Raw genomic sequence first — 22,381 nt, 5'->3', positions numbered from 1 at the left:
CAGCCTTCGCAAGAATATTTTAACAGTATATACACTACTCATTTATTTGCAGTGAAGACCATGTGAAATTTTTTTGCAATTGGCTTTTAACCTTGGTTGGAATAAGTACGGGCCAGCTTCTTCACGAATCCGGAGATATGCTGTCGACTTCATGGCTCGCTTCAGTGAGAAAAAGGGTACGTTAAAAATGGCCATCGTCAGTGATCGGAAACCAAATGTTTGAGATCTATATATATATATAGAATACTGGAAATAGTTCTAGGTAGAAAATATCAATGACAATACAGCACGTTGCAAATCAGGCTGTAACTACGTACAACGCAAACAAATATAGCTAGGACTTCAGTATTGCCATTATCATGTTCCGCTTGCGGCCATCTCCATGCGCCCAACCGCAGGCCATGTATGTATTGTTTGGATCCCACCGATGGCATCGGTTGTTGGGAACTCGGCGCTGACGCCCGTGGTTGTACCTGGGTCGCAAGCCCCAAGGGTAGCGTTGGCCTGGCGGCCTGGGGTACAACTGGAAGCATCCGAAGGTCCCGGCAAAGCATGAGTCGACTGGTAACAACAAAACAACTTGTTTATTTTAACATCGCAAAGAGTTGGCGGTCAGGTTGACCGAAGTAGAGAGACGGGAGAGCACTTTACTCAACAGAAGAAATCGGAGTCCTCCTTTTGGCGTCCGGGGGCAGCTGTTTTTATACTCTCGCAGTTGAGGGCAAGAAGGAACCCCTCAATAGACGAGCACGTGATTGTACAATGGGCTAATGGTGACGCACACTGTCGTAGCGCCGCCGGTCGGGCACAAAGACTGGGAGGAGAAGGTAACTTCGGCTCTCGTAGCGCCTCTGGTCGGGCACAATGACTGGAAGGAGAGGGTGACCCCCTGCTGTCGCATCGCCGCCGTTCGGGCACAATGGCACATACACTCACACACGCACATGAAGACACGTGGCATCGGAACATGCCTGGAAACGCCTGGAAACGCCTGGCGGGGAGCGTTGCGGCGACGCCGAACGGGCCAAAATGTCTGCCGCCCCGCCGCAGTCGCGCCGGCAAAACCGCGCGTCGCAGGCGAAACGCAACAGACCGCCCCGCCGGGGGAAGGAGATCCCGATGGACAGGGGACTGCATCCGCTGTCCGGAGGGATGTCGCTCGATGATGCTCATAACCGAAGTCGGGCGTCCCTCGACGTTTCTTGAGCGCAGCGCACAGAGAAGGCCTCGTTCTCTCGTTCAGGTTCGCACGGGACACTGCAAAGTGACTTCGGGAGAGTTCACATTTTCGTTCTCGTTCCCGGCAAGCGTTAGAACTACGCTGAAACTCAACCGCTCAGCCAGCAAGCACGGCACAACCCTCACTAAGCCCTGCCAGGCTCTTTCCCCTTTTTATACCACTGCCTAGTTCCTTACAGTAGTCTAGCATCACTCAGAACGCGTCCACAAATTGGAAAATTGCACTAGAAAGCATATCATCACTTTGAAACACTAAACAAAAGCAATATGTTAAAAAATCCTGCCTCAGGAAGAAAAACATCAGTAACAAACAATTTTGAGGCTGATTCCTACGTTAGGGGCTTCGACTTAAGCCATCGGCGTTACCGTTGAGACTCCCCTTTTTGTAACGCACCTCAAAGGAATATTGTTGCAAAGCGAGGCTCCAGCGCAGGAGGCGGCCATTTTTGGGAGAGATGGTCTGCAGCCATTGGAGAGGGCAGTGATCCGTCTCAATGATAAACCTCGAGCCGGCTAGATAGCATGACAATTTCTGAACGGCCCACACGAGACATGCACACTCTTTCTCGGTGGCGCTATACGCCTGCTCACGACTGGTCAGCTTACGACTAGCATACAGGACGGGGTGTTCTACTTCTCCCTTTTCCCGTTGGCACAGTACAACGCCCATGCCTCGCTCACTAGCATCGCACTGAACAATGAACCCTTTTGTATAGTCTGGCGATCGTAGCACAGGCTGGTTTGTTAGGGCACTCTTTAGGGCGCTAAAAGCTCTTTCCTTTGTCTCGTCCCAGACGACTGTTTGAGGCTCTGACTTTCTTAGAGCATCCGTCAGGGGAGCCGCGATATCAGAGTACCTGGGGATGTACCTCTGATAGTAGCCGGCGACACCTAAGAACGACCGAATATCGGTCTTTGTGCGCGGTTGCGGAAAGTCTCGCACAGCGGCCACTTTTATTTCAGAGGGGCGGCGACGACCCTGACCAATCACGTGACCGAGGTAGACAACCTCGGCCTGTGCTAACTGGCACTTAGGAGCCTTTACTGTCAAGCCCGCTTCGCGCAGGCGGGTTAGCACTGCCCGCAAGTGTGCCATATGCTCAGACCAGGATGCGGAGAATATCGCTACGTCGTCTAGATACGGTAAAGCGAATTCTTGCTGTCCCCGCAACACTTTATCCATGAGGCTTGAAAAACAGTATGGCGCGTTCTTCAAACCAAAACTCAACACTTTAGGACGGAATGTTCCCATTGGTGAAATGAACGCCGCATACCTACTAGCCTCTTCTGTAAGTGGAACCTGCCAATAACCCCTGACAAGATCTAGGGTGGAAATAAACTGAGCGCTACTAACTTTCTCAAGGCGCTCCTCGATGTTAGGGATCGGATAAATTTGATCCTTAGTGATGGAATTAAGCCTGCGGTAGTCGACGCAAGGACGAGGTTCCTTGCCCGGTACCTCAACTAAAATCAAAGGGGAGGTATAATCACTCTCACCTGCCTCAATAACACCGAGCTGTAGCATTTTCTTTACCTCAGCCTCCATAATATCGCTCTGGCGGGGTGACACCCGGTACGCCTTGGATCGTACTGGCTCTGGGGAGGTAAGTTCTATGTCATGAGTAAGGACAGAAGTCCTACCAGGCCTCTCAGAGAACAGACCTTGAAACTCTTGTAAGAGCTGGTGTAGTTCGGTTTTCTGCTCACGCGACAGCGATGCTCCACTGACTAAGTCACTAATGACTTGACCGGTGTCTTCCCTGTTCGTCACTGAGCCTAGTCCCGGAAGCTCGACCGGAAGCTCTTCAGGAACGTTTACCATCATGCACACCACTGCTTCCCTTTGTCTATAAGGTTTGAGCAGATTACAGTGGTAAACTTGCTGTGCTTTCCGCTTTCCTGGCAGACTTACCACGTAGTTAACGTCCGACAGTTTCTGAACAATTCGTGCTGGGCCCTCCCACTGCACGTCTAGTTTGTTGTTTAGCGATGTGCGCAATATCATGACCACATCGCCCACCTCAAAACGACGGGCCCTGGCTGTCCGATCATAATAAACCTTGGCCCTCTGCTGGGCCTTTGTCATTGCTTCACCTGACAACTCCTGTGCCCTTCTTAAGCGTTCGAGGAGCTTAAGTACGTACTCCACCACGACTGGGTCGTCGCCCCTGCCTTCCCACGATTCTCGAAGCATGCGAAGCGGAGACCGAAGCGAGCGACCGTACACCAGCTCAGCTGGCGAAAACCCCGTAGCTGCATGCGGCGCGGTCCTTAATGCAAACATCACCCCAGGCAGACACAGCTCCCAGTCAGTTCGATGTTCAAAACACAATGCTCTCAACACGCGCTTCATGACGGAGTGGAGCTTCTCAACGGAATTCGACTGTGGGTGGTACACTGAGCTGTGTAGCAGCTTTACCCCACACCTTTCGAGAAAAGTTGTCGTCAAAGCGCTAGTAAACACTGTGCCCTGATCTGATTGGATTTCCGCAGGAAAACCAACTCGCGCAAATATGGACAGTAGTGCATTGACTATCTCAACTGAGCTGAGTTCTTTAAGCGGCACTGCTTCAGGGAACTTTGTCGCTGGGCAGATCACAGTCAAAATGTGTCTGTACCCCGTGGCTGTTACCGGCAGAGGTCCCACTGTATCAATAACGAGCCGTCTAAAAGGCTCCGTAATGATAGGTACCAATTTCAACGGCGCCCTCGATTTGTCCCCTGGTTTGCCCACCCGCTGACAGGTGTCACATGACCTCACGAAGTGGTCTGCGTCCCGAAAACACCCTGGCCAATAGTACTCTTGCAAGAGACGGTCCTTAGTTTTCTTAACTCCTAGGTGTCCGGACCACGAACCCCCGTGTGACAAGCGCAACAGATCCTGACGATAGCATTGACGAACGATCAGCTGATCGAACTCCACTCCTCTGCGGTCTAGATACTTCCGGTACAGGACTCCACCTCGTTCCACAAAACGCGCATTTTTCCTGGCGATACCTTCCTTGACATTGCAGCGTATGTTTTCTAGGCTACCATCCTTCTTTTGCTCGGCTATCAAAGCCGACCGGCTGACTTTTAGCAACCTATCAAGTCCGTCTGACGTAGGCGCGATGAGCAAATCAGTAGATAGCTCTTCTAACTTTCCCGTGTCGGGCGTTTCCTCTCCAGTATCTGGCGCCTTCAACGCTACAGGCTCAATTTTATTCAGTTCGTCAGCTTGCTGCACCTCTGACCCTTTTTCATTGTTCGATAACGTCGGCCCCGCAACTACCGCCTTTGCAGCGAGCTCCCGAACCTTCGATCTGGTTAAGGCCTGAACACTAGCTTCACCAAACAAAAGCCCCTTCTCGCGCAGGAGGTGATCGGACCTGTTTGAAAATAGGTACGGGTACTGGGGGGGCAGCATAGATGACACTGCCGCCTCCGTCTCAAGCGCTCCGAAAGGTCCTTCAATAAGCACTTTTGCTACCGGCAGACACACGCTATGAGCTTCCACGGCTTGCTTGATCCATGCGCACTCGCCCGTGAACATATGGGGTTCTACATAAGACGGGTGAATTACATCCATTGTAGCTGCGGAATCGCGAAGCACTCGGCACTCTTTCCCGTTCACGAGGAGGTCTCGCATGTAAGGCTCGAGAAGCTTCATGTTCTCGTCAGTGCTGCCTAATGAAAAAAACACAACTTTTGGTGTTGTTTCCGGACACTGCGCCGAAAAGTGACCCGGCTTCTGGCACGTATAACAAACGCGCGCTCGCCTCATCTCGAACCGCTTTCTGCGTTTGGCTGCCACCGTCTCTTTACGTTTGGTCGGACTTCTTTCACTCGCATCCTCACTACGCGTGTCCCCCTTTAATCTCATGGGCGTGAACCTCGGCCTCTCAAACTTCGAGCCAAATTCACCCTTTTGACCGTCCTTAGCTCCGCGAGCCCGACGCGTCACAAACTCCTCGGCTAGCTCAGCGGCTTTAGCCACCGTACAAACGTCTGGCCTATCCAAGACCCAGTACCTCACGTTCTCAGGTAACCGACTATAAAACTGTTCCAGCCCGAAACACTGCAGAACTTTCTCGTGGTCACCAAACGCTTTCTCTTCTTTGAGCCACTCCTGCATGTTTGACATAAGCCTGTACGCAAACTCTGTGTACGACTCACCTTTGCCTTTCTCATTTTCCCGAAACTTCCGACGGAACGCCTCCGCAGACAGCCGGTACTTTTTTAGCAGACTCGATTTTACTTTGTCGAAATCCTCTGCCTCCTCTCTATCCAAGCGAGCGACTACGTCGGCCGCCTCGCCGGGTAACAAAGTGAGCAAGCGCTGTGGCCACGTTTCCCGAGAGAACCCCTGCTTCTCGCACGTTCGCTCAAAGTTAACCAGGAACAAACCAATGTCCTCTCCAAGCTTAAACGGCCGCATCAGGTCAGTCATTTTGAACAATACGCGTTCTCCTGCACCGTGGGCCTGACTTCCATTACGAGCGCGTTCCATCTCTATCTCGAGACGCTTCATTTCCAACGCGTGTTGACGGTCGCGCTCTTCTTTTTTCTCTTGTTGCTCTCGCTCTTTCTGTTCTTTACGTTCACGCTCTTCTTTTTCTTTCTGTTCTTTACGTTCACGCTCTTCTTTTTCTTTTTGCTCTTTAAGTTCGCGCTCCTGTCTTTTTGCAGTCTCCCTCTCCTCAATGGTCTCAAGGCATTCCGACAGCTCGTCATCCTCAGCCTCTAACTCAAGAATAGCCTTTAGCAGTTCAGGTTTTCTTAGTTTGTCTGAGACATCCAGACCCAACTCTCTTGCAAGCTCCAACAATTTCGGTTTGCGCAACGACTTCAAATCCATGGCTGCTCTGAATGCTGCTTTCTCTACTGCTTACTATTGTCTTGCCGCAAACTAACCCGGCAGCAACGACAACCACAATTACCAGCTCTGTTTCTGACACTAACAAAAGCCTGGCAAAGCTCAGAAGAAGAAAGTCCCGCACTCACCAAACCTCGCAGCCAAGAGTCCAGCGCAGTCGTTCCGCTGCAGGCAACCAGTCATCACACAGGGCTCGTTGCACTGCTCCCGGATCGTCGTTGAGCTGCTCAGCATACAGTCAACTGCATATCTTCGCTGCTGGCCTCCGTTGTCGCGATCTCACCGCTGGCAGACAGTTGTTTGGATCCCACCGATGGCATCGGTTGTTGGGAACTCGGCGCTGACGCCCGTGGTTGTACCTGGGTCGCAAGCCCCAAGGGTAGCGTTGGCCTGGCGGCCTGGGGTACAACTGGAAGCATCCGAAGGTCCCGGCAAAGCATGAGTCGACTGGTAACAACAAAACAACTTGTTTATTTTAACATCGCAAAGAGTTGGCGGTCAGGTTGACCGAAGTAGAGAGACGGGAGAGCACTTTACTCAACAGAAGAAATCGGAGCCCTCCTTTTGGCGTCCGGGGGCAGCTGTTTTTATACTCTCGCAGTTGAGGGCAAGAAGGAACCCCTCAATAGACGAGCACGTGATTGTACAATGGGCTAATGGTGACGCACACTGTCGTAGCGCCGCCGGTCGGGCACAAAGACTGGGAGGAGAAGGTAACTTCGGCTCTCGGAGCGCCTCTGGTCGGGCACAATGACTGGAAGGAGAGGGTGACCCCCTGCTGTCGCATCGCCGCCGTTCGGGCACAATGGCACATACACTCACACACGCACATGAAGACACGTGGCATCGGAACATGCCTGGAAACGCCTGGAAACGCCTGGAAACGCCTGGCGGGGAGCGTTGCGGCGACGCCGAACGGGCCAAAATGTCTGCCGCCCCGCCGCAGTCGCGCCGGCAAAACCGCGCGTCGCAGGCGAAACGCAACAGTATGAAACATCGAATTACTGGTGATTAAAACTATCGCAAGAAACATCGAAACTAGTTAATGTACACAGATCCAGCCCCAGCTATGACAGCGCTCCGCAAGGCGTTGAACGGATTGTCTTTCACATAGAAATGGCGAACCGGCGCACCGACATTTCTGGCCACGGTGCGAATTGCGTCGGTGTACGAGTTTTGTCTTGACAGGGGCACCCTCCGGCAGACGCAGCCGCTCACCTATGAGTCACCTACTACCACTCTTCCCCCCGCACCGAGCGATCATGTTACTCTCAAAAAAGGTAATCCTTCGCCACTCCGACACAAGCTTTCAAAAAACTGAACCAGACATCCCTCCCGGTGTCTCTCACCGAGAGTAGGTTGCGTAAAAAACAACAGCGTGGATGCTGCATACACACCATCTGCAGCCAGCTGCAGCCAGCAACCAGCTGCAGCCAGCAACTTCGAATGTCAAGAAAGAAAGACTGAAACAAACTTCGAAAGTCAAGTACTCTTGTATACGCGTGCGACTTATTCATCCATCACTAATTGCATTGTCAATTAATTTTCTAAGTTATCTTTAATTTCTCGTGCCGCGCTCTTCTTTGCTAGTCCGTAATTCTGGTTATGTACCAGTATTTAGGTTCAGCAGCAGCATGTCGTGCGGTATGGTTTGGCATTTATTTATTTCAATGAAGCTGCTGCTATATACATAGCAGCAGAACGCCATAACGACTGAGTCACTGTGGCCGACAAGGAAACAGCTGCGCTTCTTGCTCCTAGCTACAGTATATCCCGGTATGCTATAGAGGCTTCTAAAGTCAAAGCCCATTGCTTTTTAAAGAGACGCTAATAATCAAGTTGTATTTGTAAATTAATGCTTCAACAACAGCAGAGCTGCTACAGTTAACAAGAAAGGAGCTTTATCGTAAACCAACAACACTAAATACAGAAAACTTAGAGCTTTAACGGTCAGATGCCTTTTTTAAACACTTCTTTTCTTTCCGCTAATTATACTTTTTAACCGTCTTCTATTACTTTTTTAAAAAAGCAAAATGCGGCATTATGCTGTATACATTGCTTAATTTATGATGGGTTTCATTTTTGTTTTCATTCCTCCTTTTGTTTTGGTAATGGCAGCTGATTCTCACCTGCCCCCATAGTGCGTGGTTACTACATTTGAAGGTAATCATCATCGTCATTACAGAAAGAAGAGCGCGCGCACGAACCGCACGTGAGATTGCGTTCCGCTCGGACCGTGCCAGGAGCGCAGCCTTCCCCGTTTCTGCCAGCCCAATCGTCACGTTGGAACGCTGCGAAGGTGAGTAAGCTACGTTTTATTTATAGCCTTTCGCTCCTTCATTGTTCGTTGGAACACCGCGAAGACGGGTAAGTTGTCACTTAGTGCTAACCTTTCCCTCCTTCACTGTTTGTTTCAAGAAGGCGCCGTGCACCTCCGTTCTAATCTGACGAAACTAGCGTATACGTTATTGTCGATAGGCTGCAGGTCTCAACTTTGTTATAACCACTGCGAGGCACTCAGCGATGGTAATCCTAAGCCTAAAGCTAACCTGTCACGTTTTCATCTCAGCTCATGATGTCATTTTCCTTCGTAGTCTCGGAGATGCCCTAGACTTTTCCGCGCGAAATGATTTGTTGCTATGGGTCTCAAACGATTATATCTTACATCCAGTTTTTTGTCCACGTTGCAGAAAAGGCGAACATACTGGAGACTCCCGGGCAATGGCCGTTTTCCAGAGACGCAAAGATCAGCAGCAGCTTCACAGCGAGCCGGACCGTGCGATTAAGGGCGCCTCGTCTGCATTCATCCACGAAAGTGGAGGCACGGGCGCCATGAAGCGTTCCGGCGTCAGCAACGGCTGCGTCAACGCAATACCCGCGGCGTCGTCTGGCGCGGCGGTGCCTTGCTCAGACGCGACGCTGCGTTCGGTCTGTTTTTATGGACTAACGTATGCATTCGCCCCGGGGCGCTTTTTCGTCGACAAACCTACCTACTTGACGGAGAGCCACCACAAGACCAAGCTCGAGTTGCAAGCTGCCTCCACCCTCTGCGATCACGACATCGATGTTATCCAGAAGATCAAACACGCTCGATTCGCGCAGTACCCGAAGCCAAGTGGTAGCTACGTGCACTTCCAAGAGATAAAGAGGAGCGCCACGTGGGAAGCGAACGCCGGCGTCGGCAACGACGACGACGATGACGACGATGCGGCTACGAGAGCGCTGCGGCAACGCCCAGCTGGACCCAACCGCCGTCGAGCGTGATGCGTGGAAGGGACTCGAGGACGTCGACAACGGACCCGTAGTAACGACATACGGGACGGTGTCCGTTCACTGGAGCTCTCGCGAGGGCGTTGTCATTTCAGCAGGCGAGCAGGTCGAGCGGGTGGCGGCCACCGTGCACTGAATGGCTGCTTCGAGAACCCTAGACGACCTCAGCTGCTTACACCAACAGTGCGACTGCGTACTGCAGAAAGGCGTGAACCCTTCACAAGGCCACGGGAAGCCGTCCAGTCAAAATATCTCGGATCGGATATATTGAACAAGATCAACAACGAAAATAGAGTTTGTTACATTTGTTTTTGTGGATTACATATGCAAGATTGGCTGACGTTATTGCGTTTATAATAAAGAACATGTTTCGTTTGCGAATGCGATGTTGCCGATGCTAATCTTCACAAAATGCCGCGATCACTACGACCGATGTAACGCATGTGAACGTGCAGAAATGTTTAAATAGTCGGTTGCTAAAAAACCAATTTTTGATAGAAAGTTAGAAACTATCTAATCGGCCACTTTGCAAAGCGCTCTGCAACTTTCTAATTGGAAATGCTTTGCCTAACTTGATTGCTTTGGAAGTTGGTTAATTTTAACCAATTAACTAATTAAGCAAAATACAAAAGATAGCGTGACCCACTACATACAGGAATGAGCAACATGCATTTGGTCGCGTCTTAGAGTGCATAGGCATATTTTAAAGCTCTGGCTAAAGTTAGCTGAAACACCCTATATACGGCAAGAACTATCAAATTTAATCTAATGAAAGCAAACAGTTTCCGTGCGACACTTTCCTTGTTGTTGTTGATGATGATGATAGTGGTGGTGATGCACCTCTGTTATGGCTCGCACCCACTACGGGGGATGGGCCAAGAATCGGGTGGCAGGGGGTAGCTGCAGTAAATTCTTATTTGCAAACGATAAACGGAAATTAAAGCAAATACAAAAAACAAGGGGAGATGTTGCAACAACTAGACTAGTATTCGAACAAGCAGTCAGACTAACTGAAATGTGAATGTTAAATGAGGCTACGATCAAGGAGAGAATTATAGTTAGTAAATAATTTGGAGAAACCAATTTAGGTGAAATGGATACAGATTTGATAGGTATAACAAAGATACAATGATTAACACACTAAACTCTGTTTCAGTTAATAATCAAATACTACAGAACACACGTCTGCATGACTGTAGCCTAGTGTCGAGGCCCCAAATGATAATGATACTGGTATACTTCATCCTAATCGAATTTTACAGAGTGGGGCTTCGAGTAATATCTTTCGCTGGTGTGAATATTGTCTGCATAATAAAAAGTAGTGGTCTATCGATTCTATTTCCTTACAATTGTGGCATAGAGTGGACGTCGTCAGACCAGCTCAATGTAAATAAAAATTCAATTGTGCGTCTTCGTCGTCGTCGACACACAGTTCATTTCATCGTCGTCAGCTTTCGCAGAAACGGGAAAATCACAAGACAGCCAACTGTTATGCGCCTGGCAATATATTTAAATAGATCTGCTCTGGTAATCTCGCCACTGTGTTTTTATTGCATGGAAAATGAATCTATCGATCAGAATTTCTTATTCGTCCGCCGGCTCGTTGTACAAAAAAAAAAAATTATTTGAAGCTCGGCTTTGTAAACGTGGATTAGATTTAAGCGATTTCATTCTGCTCTCGCTCGGAGCTTGAGCTCTAGGCTTAAACCACCATGTTTGACGGTCTCTGTTTTCATTCAAGTTATATAAATAACGGTGACCGTGCTGGTTGCGGTTTTCCTTACGATTCCTGTTATCCGTCAGAATTTCTTCTAGCCTAAGTTGTTGAAAGAACCTTATGTTATGTACTTTAAATGCAATCATGTACTCCTTTGATTCGAATTCTCTATCAAATAATTATTTCTTGCCCTTTTGTTACATATTTCAGTTATCCATTTATTTATGTTTTCTATGAATGTTAATGCTTTCACCCCCATCCCCCTCCGCGGCGATTTTTGTCTCCTCCCCCGCTGTGAGTACGTGCCTTGGCTTGAAGATTCATCATCATCAATTTCCGTAAAGAAAAAAGAGCGCGCGCACTGACCGCACGTGAGCTTGTGTTCCACACGGAGCCCACCAGAAACGTGGCACGCTACGTTTATGCTTGCTCCCTGTACTTGCCTTGGAACGTCGCTGGCTGAGCTGGGTAAGTGTTTTTGCTCACGTTTCGCTTTGTCGCCGTTCGTTCTAAAGCTGGTGCCTGGCCGCTCTATTCTGCAGCGACGGTGTTAGCATCCGATAGCGATGCTTGCTGGTTTCGTGTCTATGGTAAATACGACGAGGTAAAGGGTATCCTAAGCCTCAAGGAGACCCGTGTCATCTAATCATCTCGGTTAATCATGTCCTGTTCGCTCCAATTATCAGGGGTACGTTAGCTTCCTGTGAATATTTTTTTTTATTTTGCAATGGTTCTCGAGTAATGTGAGCACTTACATCCAGTTTTACAGCGAAAGCTGTAGATGGCTAACCTTCTGTAGTTTTTTCGGCGTCCGGCAGCAGCATCTTTTCATGCGTTGGCCGATCCCGAAGAGAGTGCAATATCGGGCGGACCCGCGCCGGAGGTGAAGAAGCCGTTAAGCACTCCCCATACGTGGACCGATCCCGAAGGTAGTGCAATGCCGGGCCGACCCGCGGCGGAAGTAAAGCAGGCGTTAAGCACTCCCCATATGTGGGCCCATCCCGAAGAATGTGCAATACCGGGCCGACCCGCGGAAGAGCTGCAGTTCGCCATTAATGGGCCCACATACACAGCTTCGCTGGTCATCCTTCTTCGCAGAATGGAAGGGCACTTAGTTATTTTTTTTCTATCCATTGCAGGTAAGGAGACCTTGTTGCAACTTCCCAGCGATGGCCATTTGCCAGGGCCACAGAGCGTGGCCGCAGCAGCGTCACAGCCAGCCGCACCACACGGAGATGAGTGCCCCGTCTACTCACAGCCACGTGAGTGAAGACGCAGACGGTGACTCGAAGAGTACGGACAGCAGTGCAGGCGGCTTCAACCTGATCTCCACGGTGTCGGCTAGCTTTGTACTGCCCTTCTCAGACGTAGTGCCGGCTTCCGTCTCTTCCCTTGGGCTGCTACTTCCTTTCGGCCCGGGCCACTGTTTCATCAAGGAAGTTGACTGTGCCTGCGTCATCGGCTACTGGACGGGGAACTGCAAAGCCAAGGCCGAAATGCAAGTTCCGCCTATTCTGCACAATCACGACAACGATGTTCTTCACAAGACCAAATACACTCGATCCATGCAACGGCCGGAGCCACGAGGCATACAGGAGAATATCCGAGATCATAACCGGAGCGCCACGAGTACGCCGAACGGCCGCATCGGCGGCGGTGTGAGTCACGACGGCGCACTGCACCACACGAGGAACATTGAGGGCTACGGCAACGCACAGTTGGACCCGGCGATTGTTGAGCACGATCCATGGGAAGAACTTGAGCATGCTAAGAAAAGGCCCGTGGCCACAACATTCGCAATACAGTCCCTTGCCCAAGCCCCCGACGACAATAGTCATGTTGGTGCATCGGTCGCTGTGAATCGCGGTCTCCAAGATGAGAACCTACGCTGTGGGACCCCCTGGCGACCGCAACTGAATTCGCCTTCTGTGTAGTCGCGTGCCGCAAGAGGGCGGAAATGTGCACATGGCAACAGGAAATCTGTCAGCCAAGCCATCAGGCATAGAGACACGTACACGGCTTTCAACCGTGGGCTCGTGTATTATAAAGCTTAAACGTTTGTTCCCGCGCATTATGTTTGTAATATCGATAGAAAATATTGTATGGAAGAATAAATTTGATCTTCCTCGTGTCAATGCGGTGCTGTAAATGATAGCACGTTTGCCGTTGCCCCCTGTTAGCAGGAGGTGAGCACGAATGAGATATAGTAGTCAAATGGCCTTTGTTTAACGTGCGATGTTGATGGCAGCAAAATGTACAGCTCTCCAATTACGCCATACTTCACTTCTGCATTCGTTCCACTAACATCTTATTTTGTTTAAGATACTGATGCATCAGGACGTTCCGCTTGCAAGCTGCCGTCTCACTCCTGGTGTAGTGGGATATCTAAAGAGACTATTGCGGTCGTAGAAGTTCCAGACCATTCAAACTCGTCTGTAAGATGTAAGTTCGTCGGTTATCTCGCTCGTTAGTTCGCAGGTTCTCGCCCTAACTCGACTCAGCTCCGTTATAGGCTGCACATTGTGCTCTGTAATCGAGAGTTCGACGGAAGCCCGTCTGGTCGAGATGACACATGACAAAGAAAGATGTGCACCAACCAAGTCAAACTTATTAAAAGACAAGATGTTTCGGCTTCCATATATACAGAAGCCTTGTTCACAATGGGGCGAAAAAGGTTGAAGTGCCTGTTTAAATAGGTTGTAGCATGTGGCGCAAGCACCACGCCTTAATCGGGGTGCTTGCGCTACAGGATATTGTCTAAGGATTTCAATTTTCGCGTGAAAAAAAGAAACTTATTTTCTGAGAAATGCCAGTCACGCTAGCATGCCTCTTGCCGTCACGTCGAGGGCACACGACTTAACTACGGCATAGTGGGCTTCAGTGAGAGGATTGACTTCGAGTGACGATACAAAAGTGGTATCTATTCTAACAACACGTACTGCACCAACTAGGGCCGAAATGTATATGGACGCGACAGTGTCACATTTGTTGCTGACATCAGCTGTGGCTTTGTTCATGTTCATTTTCATGTGTATGTGACAACAGTGGGCGTTACAACCATGGCTGAAGTTAAACGTTAAAGCTTACGTGACATTTTGGTATTTCTGTATTTTCTGTGAACTATGTTGGTGACCAAGGTTCAGCACTAGCCCCTGCGACAACACCGTACTGCACCTGCTATTTGTGCCTCCACATTCTAAATCATGGTTCAGCGATAGTTTACCCTTTGGGATTTTATCTGAGGCTACTGGGTTATTATGTAATGCAAATTCTCGAAATCAAAGCACATATACAACTGTCCATTCGGCCATCAAAACGTTCCTGCTGTATAATTCAGAAAAAGCACGAAAGCTCCTATTAGTCTGTCTCTATGGGCCTCGGGTCTGGACTTCGGCCACAAGTGTGTTCGCCTTACTATGCGTGATAATTTCTGCGCTACGCGAAGAGACTGTTGAATAATTAGTTTTTATGTTTTCATTTTTAAATTATCACATGGCTTCCGTGTTCAAAGGTATCAATTTCCAAGTAAGTTTTGTTTGTTTGTTTGTTTGTTTGTTTGTTTGTTTGTTTTCTTTCTAGTTCCCCTCCTCCCTCTCTACTAAATCACTTAGTTTTCCCATGGAAGAATTACTGCGCAACAGCGTGTGTTTCTCAATCCTTTTCTACGAGTATTATTTATTTTTCAGTTAGACTTTCATGTTCTTGTCGTGTTGAGATTTTTTCTCTCTCGCTCTCTTTCTTCATACCGCCAGTCTCTTGACCCATCCCTCGCTCTGCGCATATCAAAGTTTTGGGGGTCATCATCTGCTACATTGATTTGTTCATGTTGACTCTCTTTCAACATGGCGCATATCCTCAAGTGGGATTGGCCCCACAAACGAAAAATAAAATGGATATCTGTAAAGAACATGATTTATGAAAAAGCAACAAAATAAATTCATTTATTGTAAAAAATACAGCGAACGTTTTCAAAAATGTAATTGAACGAACTTGTGACAAGAGAAGAGCAGAGAGATAAAACCCCGGCTTGACGCTTCTATAGACTTAGAGACTGCATTGCAAATCGCCCTATACATGTGTCCAAGCTGCGCCACTCCAAACAATAAATTTAGAATAGCCATTGAGAACGCAAGATGACGGACAGGGAGCTTACGGAAAATTTTGTGCTTGGAAGTGAAACGCCGGAAACAAAGGAGGAGACCCGTCGTGATGGCGCAGTGGCTATGGCGTTGGGCTAATATAGGCCCTAGGGCGCGTGATAGAATCCCGCGCCCTAGGGCCTATACCTGTGCTGCCACGGCGGCCGCATTTCGATGGGGACGAAATGCAGAAACGCCAGTGTACCGTACGTTGGATGCACGGTAAAGATCTCGAGGTGGTTAAAATTAACCCGGAGCACCCCACTACAGCGTGCCTCATGACCAAATCGTGGTTTTGGCACGTAATACCCCAGAATTTAATTTAAGAAAGAAGGAAAATAGTCAGTGGTTTCGTCCTCATTACAATAGAAGCAAAGATTATAAGCCTTGAGTCAAGACCCATAACGATAAAAAACTTAGGGATGAGTACCGCAGAACGGTTTCGTTTTCAACTACCCGCAATATGAGTGCATACAAGTAATTGAAGTGCATGTAGCGTTTTCCGAAAAAAAAAATAGAAAAATGCAAGCACATATCACGCGTGAATTAGTGTTCTACTCAGAGCGTGTCAGAATCGCGTGCCTGCCTCATTTCTTCCAGCTCACTCCTCACCTTGGAAATCCGTGAAGCCGAGTAATTTATACTTTGCGGCTCATCTTTCGGGTTTTCACTGTTCGTTCAAACCTGGCAATGTGCGTGCTCTCCGGCATACGACCGTGCTAACATCCAATGGTGATGTTTCCTTGTATTGTGTCTACGCTACCAACGGAGAGGTATACTTAACAAAAAATTCCTATTTCTGTAAGCAATACCCTTCCAACTCCACCAGGTAATTTCCCATCCAAGTCTCAGGACTACCCTTCAGTTTCCCTTAAGTTGATCTATTGCTACGGCACTCGAAAGATAATATTTCACATCTAATTTCTTCTTTGCGTTGTAGATGAGAACTGGTTCCAGCTTCCCGGCGACGACAATTTTCCGGAGCCACAAAGAGCAGCGACAGCGTCACAGCCAGCCACATCGCACGGTGACGAGTGTCCCGTCAGCATACTGCAAAGGCAGTGACGACACAGGCCACACGAAACGTACCGGTATCAGCAACGACGGCTTCGATGTGATGCCCGTGACTGGCACAGTGCCGCCCTTCTCGGACTTGACGCCTAATTCCATTCTTTTCCCTGTGGTGCCTCGTGCATTCGGGCCAAGATGCCGCTGCTTCATCGGCGAAACTGACTGCGCTTGCGTCACCTCCTACTCGACCGAGAACAACGCCGAGCGGCCAGCGGCGAGCTCCATGTTTTCTCTGCGATTCCGAGGTCGATGTTCTCCAAACGACCCAACACACGCGATTCCCGCAAAATCCGGAGCCGAGAAGTAGCAACGACAACGTCCGAAACAAAAACTGGACCACCACGGGTAAGACGGACGCCGGTGGCGACGATGGCGATTGTGACGTTTCACTATTGAACGCGGGGAACACCAAGTGCTATGGCAACGAAGTGCACCTGGTGAGCATGGAGCACGAACCATGGGAAAGACTCTAGCACGCTCGCTACAAAACGATGCTCACGACATGTGTGATTCTGTTCGTGACCGAGGGTCCCCGACGGGCTCTTGTAACACTTGGTGCTAATTGTGGTCGTCAAGAAGGGAGCCAGAGTTTTTGGGGTCCCTGGCGACTGCAATTGATTTCCCCAGCGGTGTGTCCACGGGCTGCGAGAGGATGGGGACTGTTCACATGCCTACTGGATGTTACTCGCTCAGCCAAGGCATTCGGACACAGGATTACCGGCATGGGTTACTTCCAACCATAGGCTAATGTGTCATGTTCGTAATAGTTGTTACGCGTAGTATTATGTATGTAATACCAACACAACGTATTGCGCCGAAGAATAAATATTATCTTTCCCATGCCAGTGCGGCGCTGCAAATGATAACATGTTCGTTACTATTCCAACTTGACCGACGTCATGTTGGTGGACGCGAATTAAATTGAGGAATTAAATTATGCGGTTTTACGTGCCAAAACCGCGATCTGATTATGAGGCACGCCGTACTGGCGACTCCAAAAATTTTGACCAGCTGGGGTTCTTTAACGTGCACCTAACTCTAAGTACACCGGCGTTTTCGTATCTCGTCCCCATCGAAATGCTGCCGCTGTGTCTGGGATTCGATCCCGCCACTAAGCAATCACGGCGGGTAAATTGAATAATCAGATGGGCTTTGTCAAATGCGCAATATCTCTGGCAGTAAAGTACACAGCGCTCCAATTATGTCATCTTCGAGTTTTGTGTTCTCTTCTAGTGGACTTCTTGGCGTTTGCATAAACTATCGGTGCACCTACTTTAAAGATCTTGCACATTCCACTTGCAAGCTCTGAAATTGCGCCTGGGGAAGTGAATTTCGTTTTAAAAAATATATTTTTTTTCTTGTGGTAGTCTGTACGTGTAGTACAAAGGACACAATATGGCACCAGATATGCGTAACTTTTTGTCTCTGTACTGCTGACGCGTGCTTTCAACGACTGAACTCCGAACTCGCTCATCCTATATATACGGAAGTTCGCTAGTTCTCGCCCTACCTCAGCTCAACTTTGTCATAGGCTGCATATTTGGCTCTACGTCACTGCTTGCGTCATCGCGGAAATTTCAATAGAAGGTCCCGGCACACAGCATGGACATAGTGCGGCGAAGCACCACTCCTTTATTGTTCCTAATCCCCGAGGCTAAGGGGCTAGAATAGGTCATTTCATAAGTTTCCGGCTAAAATCACTTGAAGGAACTCTGGCACCGCGATTACTCAGCTAAAATGAAATGATCAGTAATGCGTGGATTTGTCCAATCATCGTGCATGCTTGTGGTTCCAGGTGGTCTTGTGGCTTTGTATAGTATGCTATGTCTGCCTTTAATTATCTAGATTTTGAAGCAATCTTCTTTACATACTTCTAAGTGCAGAAGGCAATAAGACTTCGAACATGCATGGTAATTGTACATTGTGGCATTTATAATATGACATTTTGTTGGAAATAATCACTATACAGAGTGGACATACCGTTTCAAGTCGTAAGGATGAAGTTTAAGCAAGTTCGTGTACTAAAGGTTCAAATTTCTACGCTGACTGGACTGTCATGCTGGCAGCTTCCGTAGGCATCTATGGCCCAAGTTCCCTTAGTAATTTTTGTGTGAAATTATATACGTTTCTACACAACACCGATTGACTATAGTATAGAAAGTCACAAACAAAACTTAGGAGCCCTTTAACACGTCATTTGATCACGTGCTTGTGATAATGTCAAACCATCGGAGTTTACGCAGCTAGGAATCAGACTAAGTTCAACCTTTCACCTATATCCTGCCATCACCTAACTCTATCGCTGCAATGCAAGCAATGAAGTACATCGTCAAGCGGCGCCGGTCAATTAACTAAGCAGCGACAGGTCGAGAAAATGATAAGTCGGCGTCGTAATTCACTCTGAGCAAATTTAGGCAAACATTTTATCGTCAGCACTTGACACTAGCTTTCTGCATGTGCTCCAACACGGTATCGCTGATGATGAGGCCTAGCTAGGTTCACTGCAAGGTCAGGCATCAAAGGTAATGCCTAAGCTGAAGAGTACTTAATTAAGAAAGAACGTATAATTAACACTTACTAACAAGCCACGCAGCACTGGCAGAAATAGCCAGAACAGCGCGCAGCACGTAGTGAGGCTCGCTGTGTTTTAAGCAGTCGCAGTACACAGCATTTCTATCTTTGGTCATTGTCAAACGGAACAAAACCAGTGAATATTGTAAATGTTGGGTTCATGGTGGAACGCTACAATCTAAATTCATTCAAGCTGGCCAGGGGTTCAGGCCAGGTTCTGCAGCCCCGGGATGTATAGGCCCCATAACCTCATACCCTGTCCTTCCAATATCACTTTTTTTTTTTTACAGCTATGAGCGCTGAACTTCTAATTAGGGAAATGCGATATCAATGCAAGAAACGCCAGGAGGCTACCGAGGAAGAATTCGGCGCCTTTCCTCCGCAGTACGGATCCCAACGTCGGCATTTTACGGTGACATGAATGGTAGCGACATCTAGTGATTCTTAAAGAGACCACGTGTGCTCCGATTATTCCCTCCAAGATTAACTGCTGCGCGGCACTGTGCCCAGGGGATGATTTCGGAGTCCATGCTACGGCCGTGTGTTCAGGAACGGACAAAGCGATAAACAAGATTATGCTGGAAAATATTCTTCTGCATTTGGTGACAAAAGTATGTATACCCTACTTTGAATTCCCCGGGTTTCAGATGTACAGGTGAGATAATAATTTTTACTGATATATCCAAATTACTACCGTACTCTAACTTGTCTCAAAGCCGCAGTAGGCGTGAATACGCGGCATAGTTATGGTAAAATTGACTTGAAAGAATGGCAGAATTGCTTTCGATTACATGATTCATAGGCGGTACATAATCTACCAACTAACCGAAAGGCAGGGACGGAAAGTTAATTCCACAGGTACGACAATGTCACATTCGTCGTTGACCTCAGCTCTGGCTTTCCAGTGGGCGTTAGGAGCACGATTGCCGTTATACGTTAAATATAGCAGTGCATATTCGTGTTTTCGTCTTTAAAATTACCTTTCTTTCCTCGGCGAGAAGTATTTAGGACGACCACGTGCACCTCTTAAAGACAGCACTGCCCCCTGCTGTTTCTGCCTGTTATCCCTGAAAGAGTTCGTTAGATAGCGATATTTTACCTGCAGGAATACATCTCGTATAACTATGATATTACAATATTGCGAAAGCAACTATATGGACACTCCAAGCGCAATTCCGCCGTCGACGTCGCCGTGAGTTTCCGTATAAAGTCCAAGGGGGATAAAATTGTCGCCGCCCGCCGTATGCTGATGTGCGAGTTTGAAAGCGGGAGACGGTGAGCCGGCGATCGCGCGGCTCAATCTGGCGCTCGCAGCGGAGGAAAGCGGGGAGGAAGCACGCCGCCTTCCGTCGCGTGCAAGGCTTCGGGGAGGGGAGAGGGGAGGGGGGGGGCGGATGCGCTCTAATTCGGGCGGCCCGTATACTTAAAGCTATCTGCGGCGGGTACAGAGTCGGCGCTGTGTTGTGTTTTCAGTTCGCGCTGATGCGAGCAGCAGCACGAAGGTCAGCTCGCTCGCTGCAGCGTTTTGACAGCAAATCTTCACAGTAATCGTGTGAGCTGTGCTGATGTTTTGCTTGTGCGTGCGTGACACCATGATTGCTAATTTAGTTATATGCCTGTGTTTACAAGTTTATACAGCCGATAAAACTTCTATGCTTACTTCGTATAGCTGTCCACTAATTTGGTATCGTAATCGGTGCTTCGCCTTTCGGGCGAAACTGCGACTTTTTACGCATAGCCACGAAATCAAAGAACTTGTCTAATTGTCCACATACGGGCAGAAAACGCTTCCGCTCCCTAGGGAAAGAGCACAAGACTTCTGTTATTCCATCTCAGTGGCTCGGCTCTGTACTTCGGCCACAAGTGCACGTGATATTTGTCTTGCCATATCCGATATTTTCTGCGCTATACGTAAAACATTGCTGAGTAAATCAGTTGCTTTTATTTTTGTATTTGAAAATGCTAAGGTGAATCAAGAATTCAATTCCACCTATTTAGAGCTAAGCTTGGATTGTTTATTTTCTTGCTTTTCCCCCCTGTATGCATTCGCTTTGTTATCCTATATGGAAGACTGAAAGTACAACTGTAACGACCTTATATCGCTATTCTAAAAATAATATTTATTCTTCAAATAAGCTTCCAAGTTCTAATTTTTTATTTTTTTATCTCTATCTCTCTTTTTTTTCTCGTGCCACCCTTTTCTCAACAAATCTCTTGTTCCGAGTAGGGGCCGATGTTCGAGGCAAGCTTCGGCTGCCGGTCCCTTGGAACGGTCTTATTTTTAGTTACCCACAAAATACGCCTACTGATTGCACTACCCCAACGTTTCGCACATAACGACACGCCAACCGCACTCGCGATCATGACGGCCAGGCGCCATGCTCTCGTGGCTCATTCAGACCGTGCCTCGCGGTATGTAAAAATCGTTTAATGTCAAAGCCTTTACTATTGCGCTTAAATATAACACTGTGCAGGAAGAGGGACGAAAGCAATGTCCAATGTATTCTCCAGTTCCTTACATTAACAGATATATAGATGCACCCGTCCTTGACGGCATTTCTGGGGACACGTGTTCAATGGCCAGAAGCAGTATCCCCTCACACTGCGCTACCACCTGCTGCAGCACCTATCAGGCGCTGTAACAAACACTCCCATCGCTGTTTGCAAGCTTTGTCAATTCAAAGTATATTAATTTTACTAACCTAAAGATCACTGTGTCTCCACGACAACGAGCTGAAGTTCAACTGTATTGTGATAAGTCCTTCCTGCAATCAAATCTAATTCAGTAACAATTCATTCATTCATTCATTCATTCGTTCATTCATTCATTCATTCATTCATTCATTCATTCATTCATTCATTCATTCATTTTGATTTCTCTAAAGACTCCCGACTGGGTATTTCATGAAACGTGAGATTTAAGAGAAAGTTTAAGTGTCACAATGATTCGATGGGAGAGATTACTTGTTACGCCTTTCGCGAAGCTGGATGGGCAGGTGACAGCAGCGATATGGTGCGAAAAACCGTTATATATTTTCCGCCCCCACGATCATATTGATCCACCATAGCATGTCCTGGGCTTTCCGTTCGTGGCTGGTTGCCAGATCCGCACGAACAAGTTATCTCCACAAAGACACACCTGTGGCACCCCACGCACATTGCCGTTACAACAATTTCATTGATGGTAGCAACGCGTGATTGCTCTCTTAAGTGGTACTTCATATTCCGGATTGTAGTTGTGTCCGAAATGTCAAGAAAGCCTTGAGAGAACAAGCAGCCATTCGCGAGAGTGTGAAGCAAAAATACGTCCGACCCTGCAAATTGGCGCCTGTAGCATGCGGCTTTATATAGGCTCGTTAACGAAACGATTTATTATGATTAATTTGGTTTCGAAGTAGTTCATATATAGTGGAATCTTCAAAAACATCTTGAGCGCTTTGCATCGACACTACACAGTTCATTACACGAGTTTTACGAACCGATCCTTTTAGAGGGCATCTTCAGGAGCATTAGCGGCGT

At 48.2% G+C, this 22,381-nt stretch overlaps 1 protein-coding gene across 1 annotated transcript; it reads left to right on the top strand.

Moving 5' to 3' along the window:
* Positions 1-8,288: 8,288 nt before the first annotated feature.
* Positions 8,289-13,146, top strand: LOC142572633 (uncharacterized). The gene is made up of 2 exons (XM_075681885.1): positions 8,289-8,393; positions 12,221-13,146. The coding sequence occupies exon 2, from the start codon at positions 12,251-12,253 to the stop codon at positions 13,013-13,015; it is 765 nt and encodes a 254-aa protein (XP_075538000.1). The 5' UTR covers positions 8,289-8,393; positions 12,221-12,250; the 3' UTR covers positions 13,016-13,146.
* Positions 13,147-22,381: the final 9,235 nt, after the last annotated feature.

This window comes from Dermacentor variabilis, chromosome 2 (assembly GCF_050947875.1).
Source record: "Dermacentor variabilis isolate Ectoservices chromosome 2, ASM5094787v1, whole genome shotgun sequence".
NCBI lineage: Eukaryota > Metazoa > Arthropoda > Arachnida > Ixodida > Ixodidae > Dermacentor > Dermacentor variabilis.
Note: the sequence above shows the minus strand (reverse complement) of the source record. Positions and strands in the feature narration are given on the sequence as shown.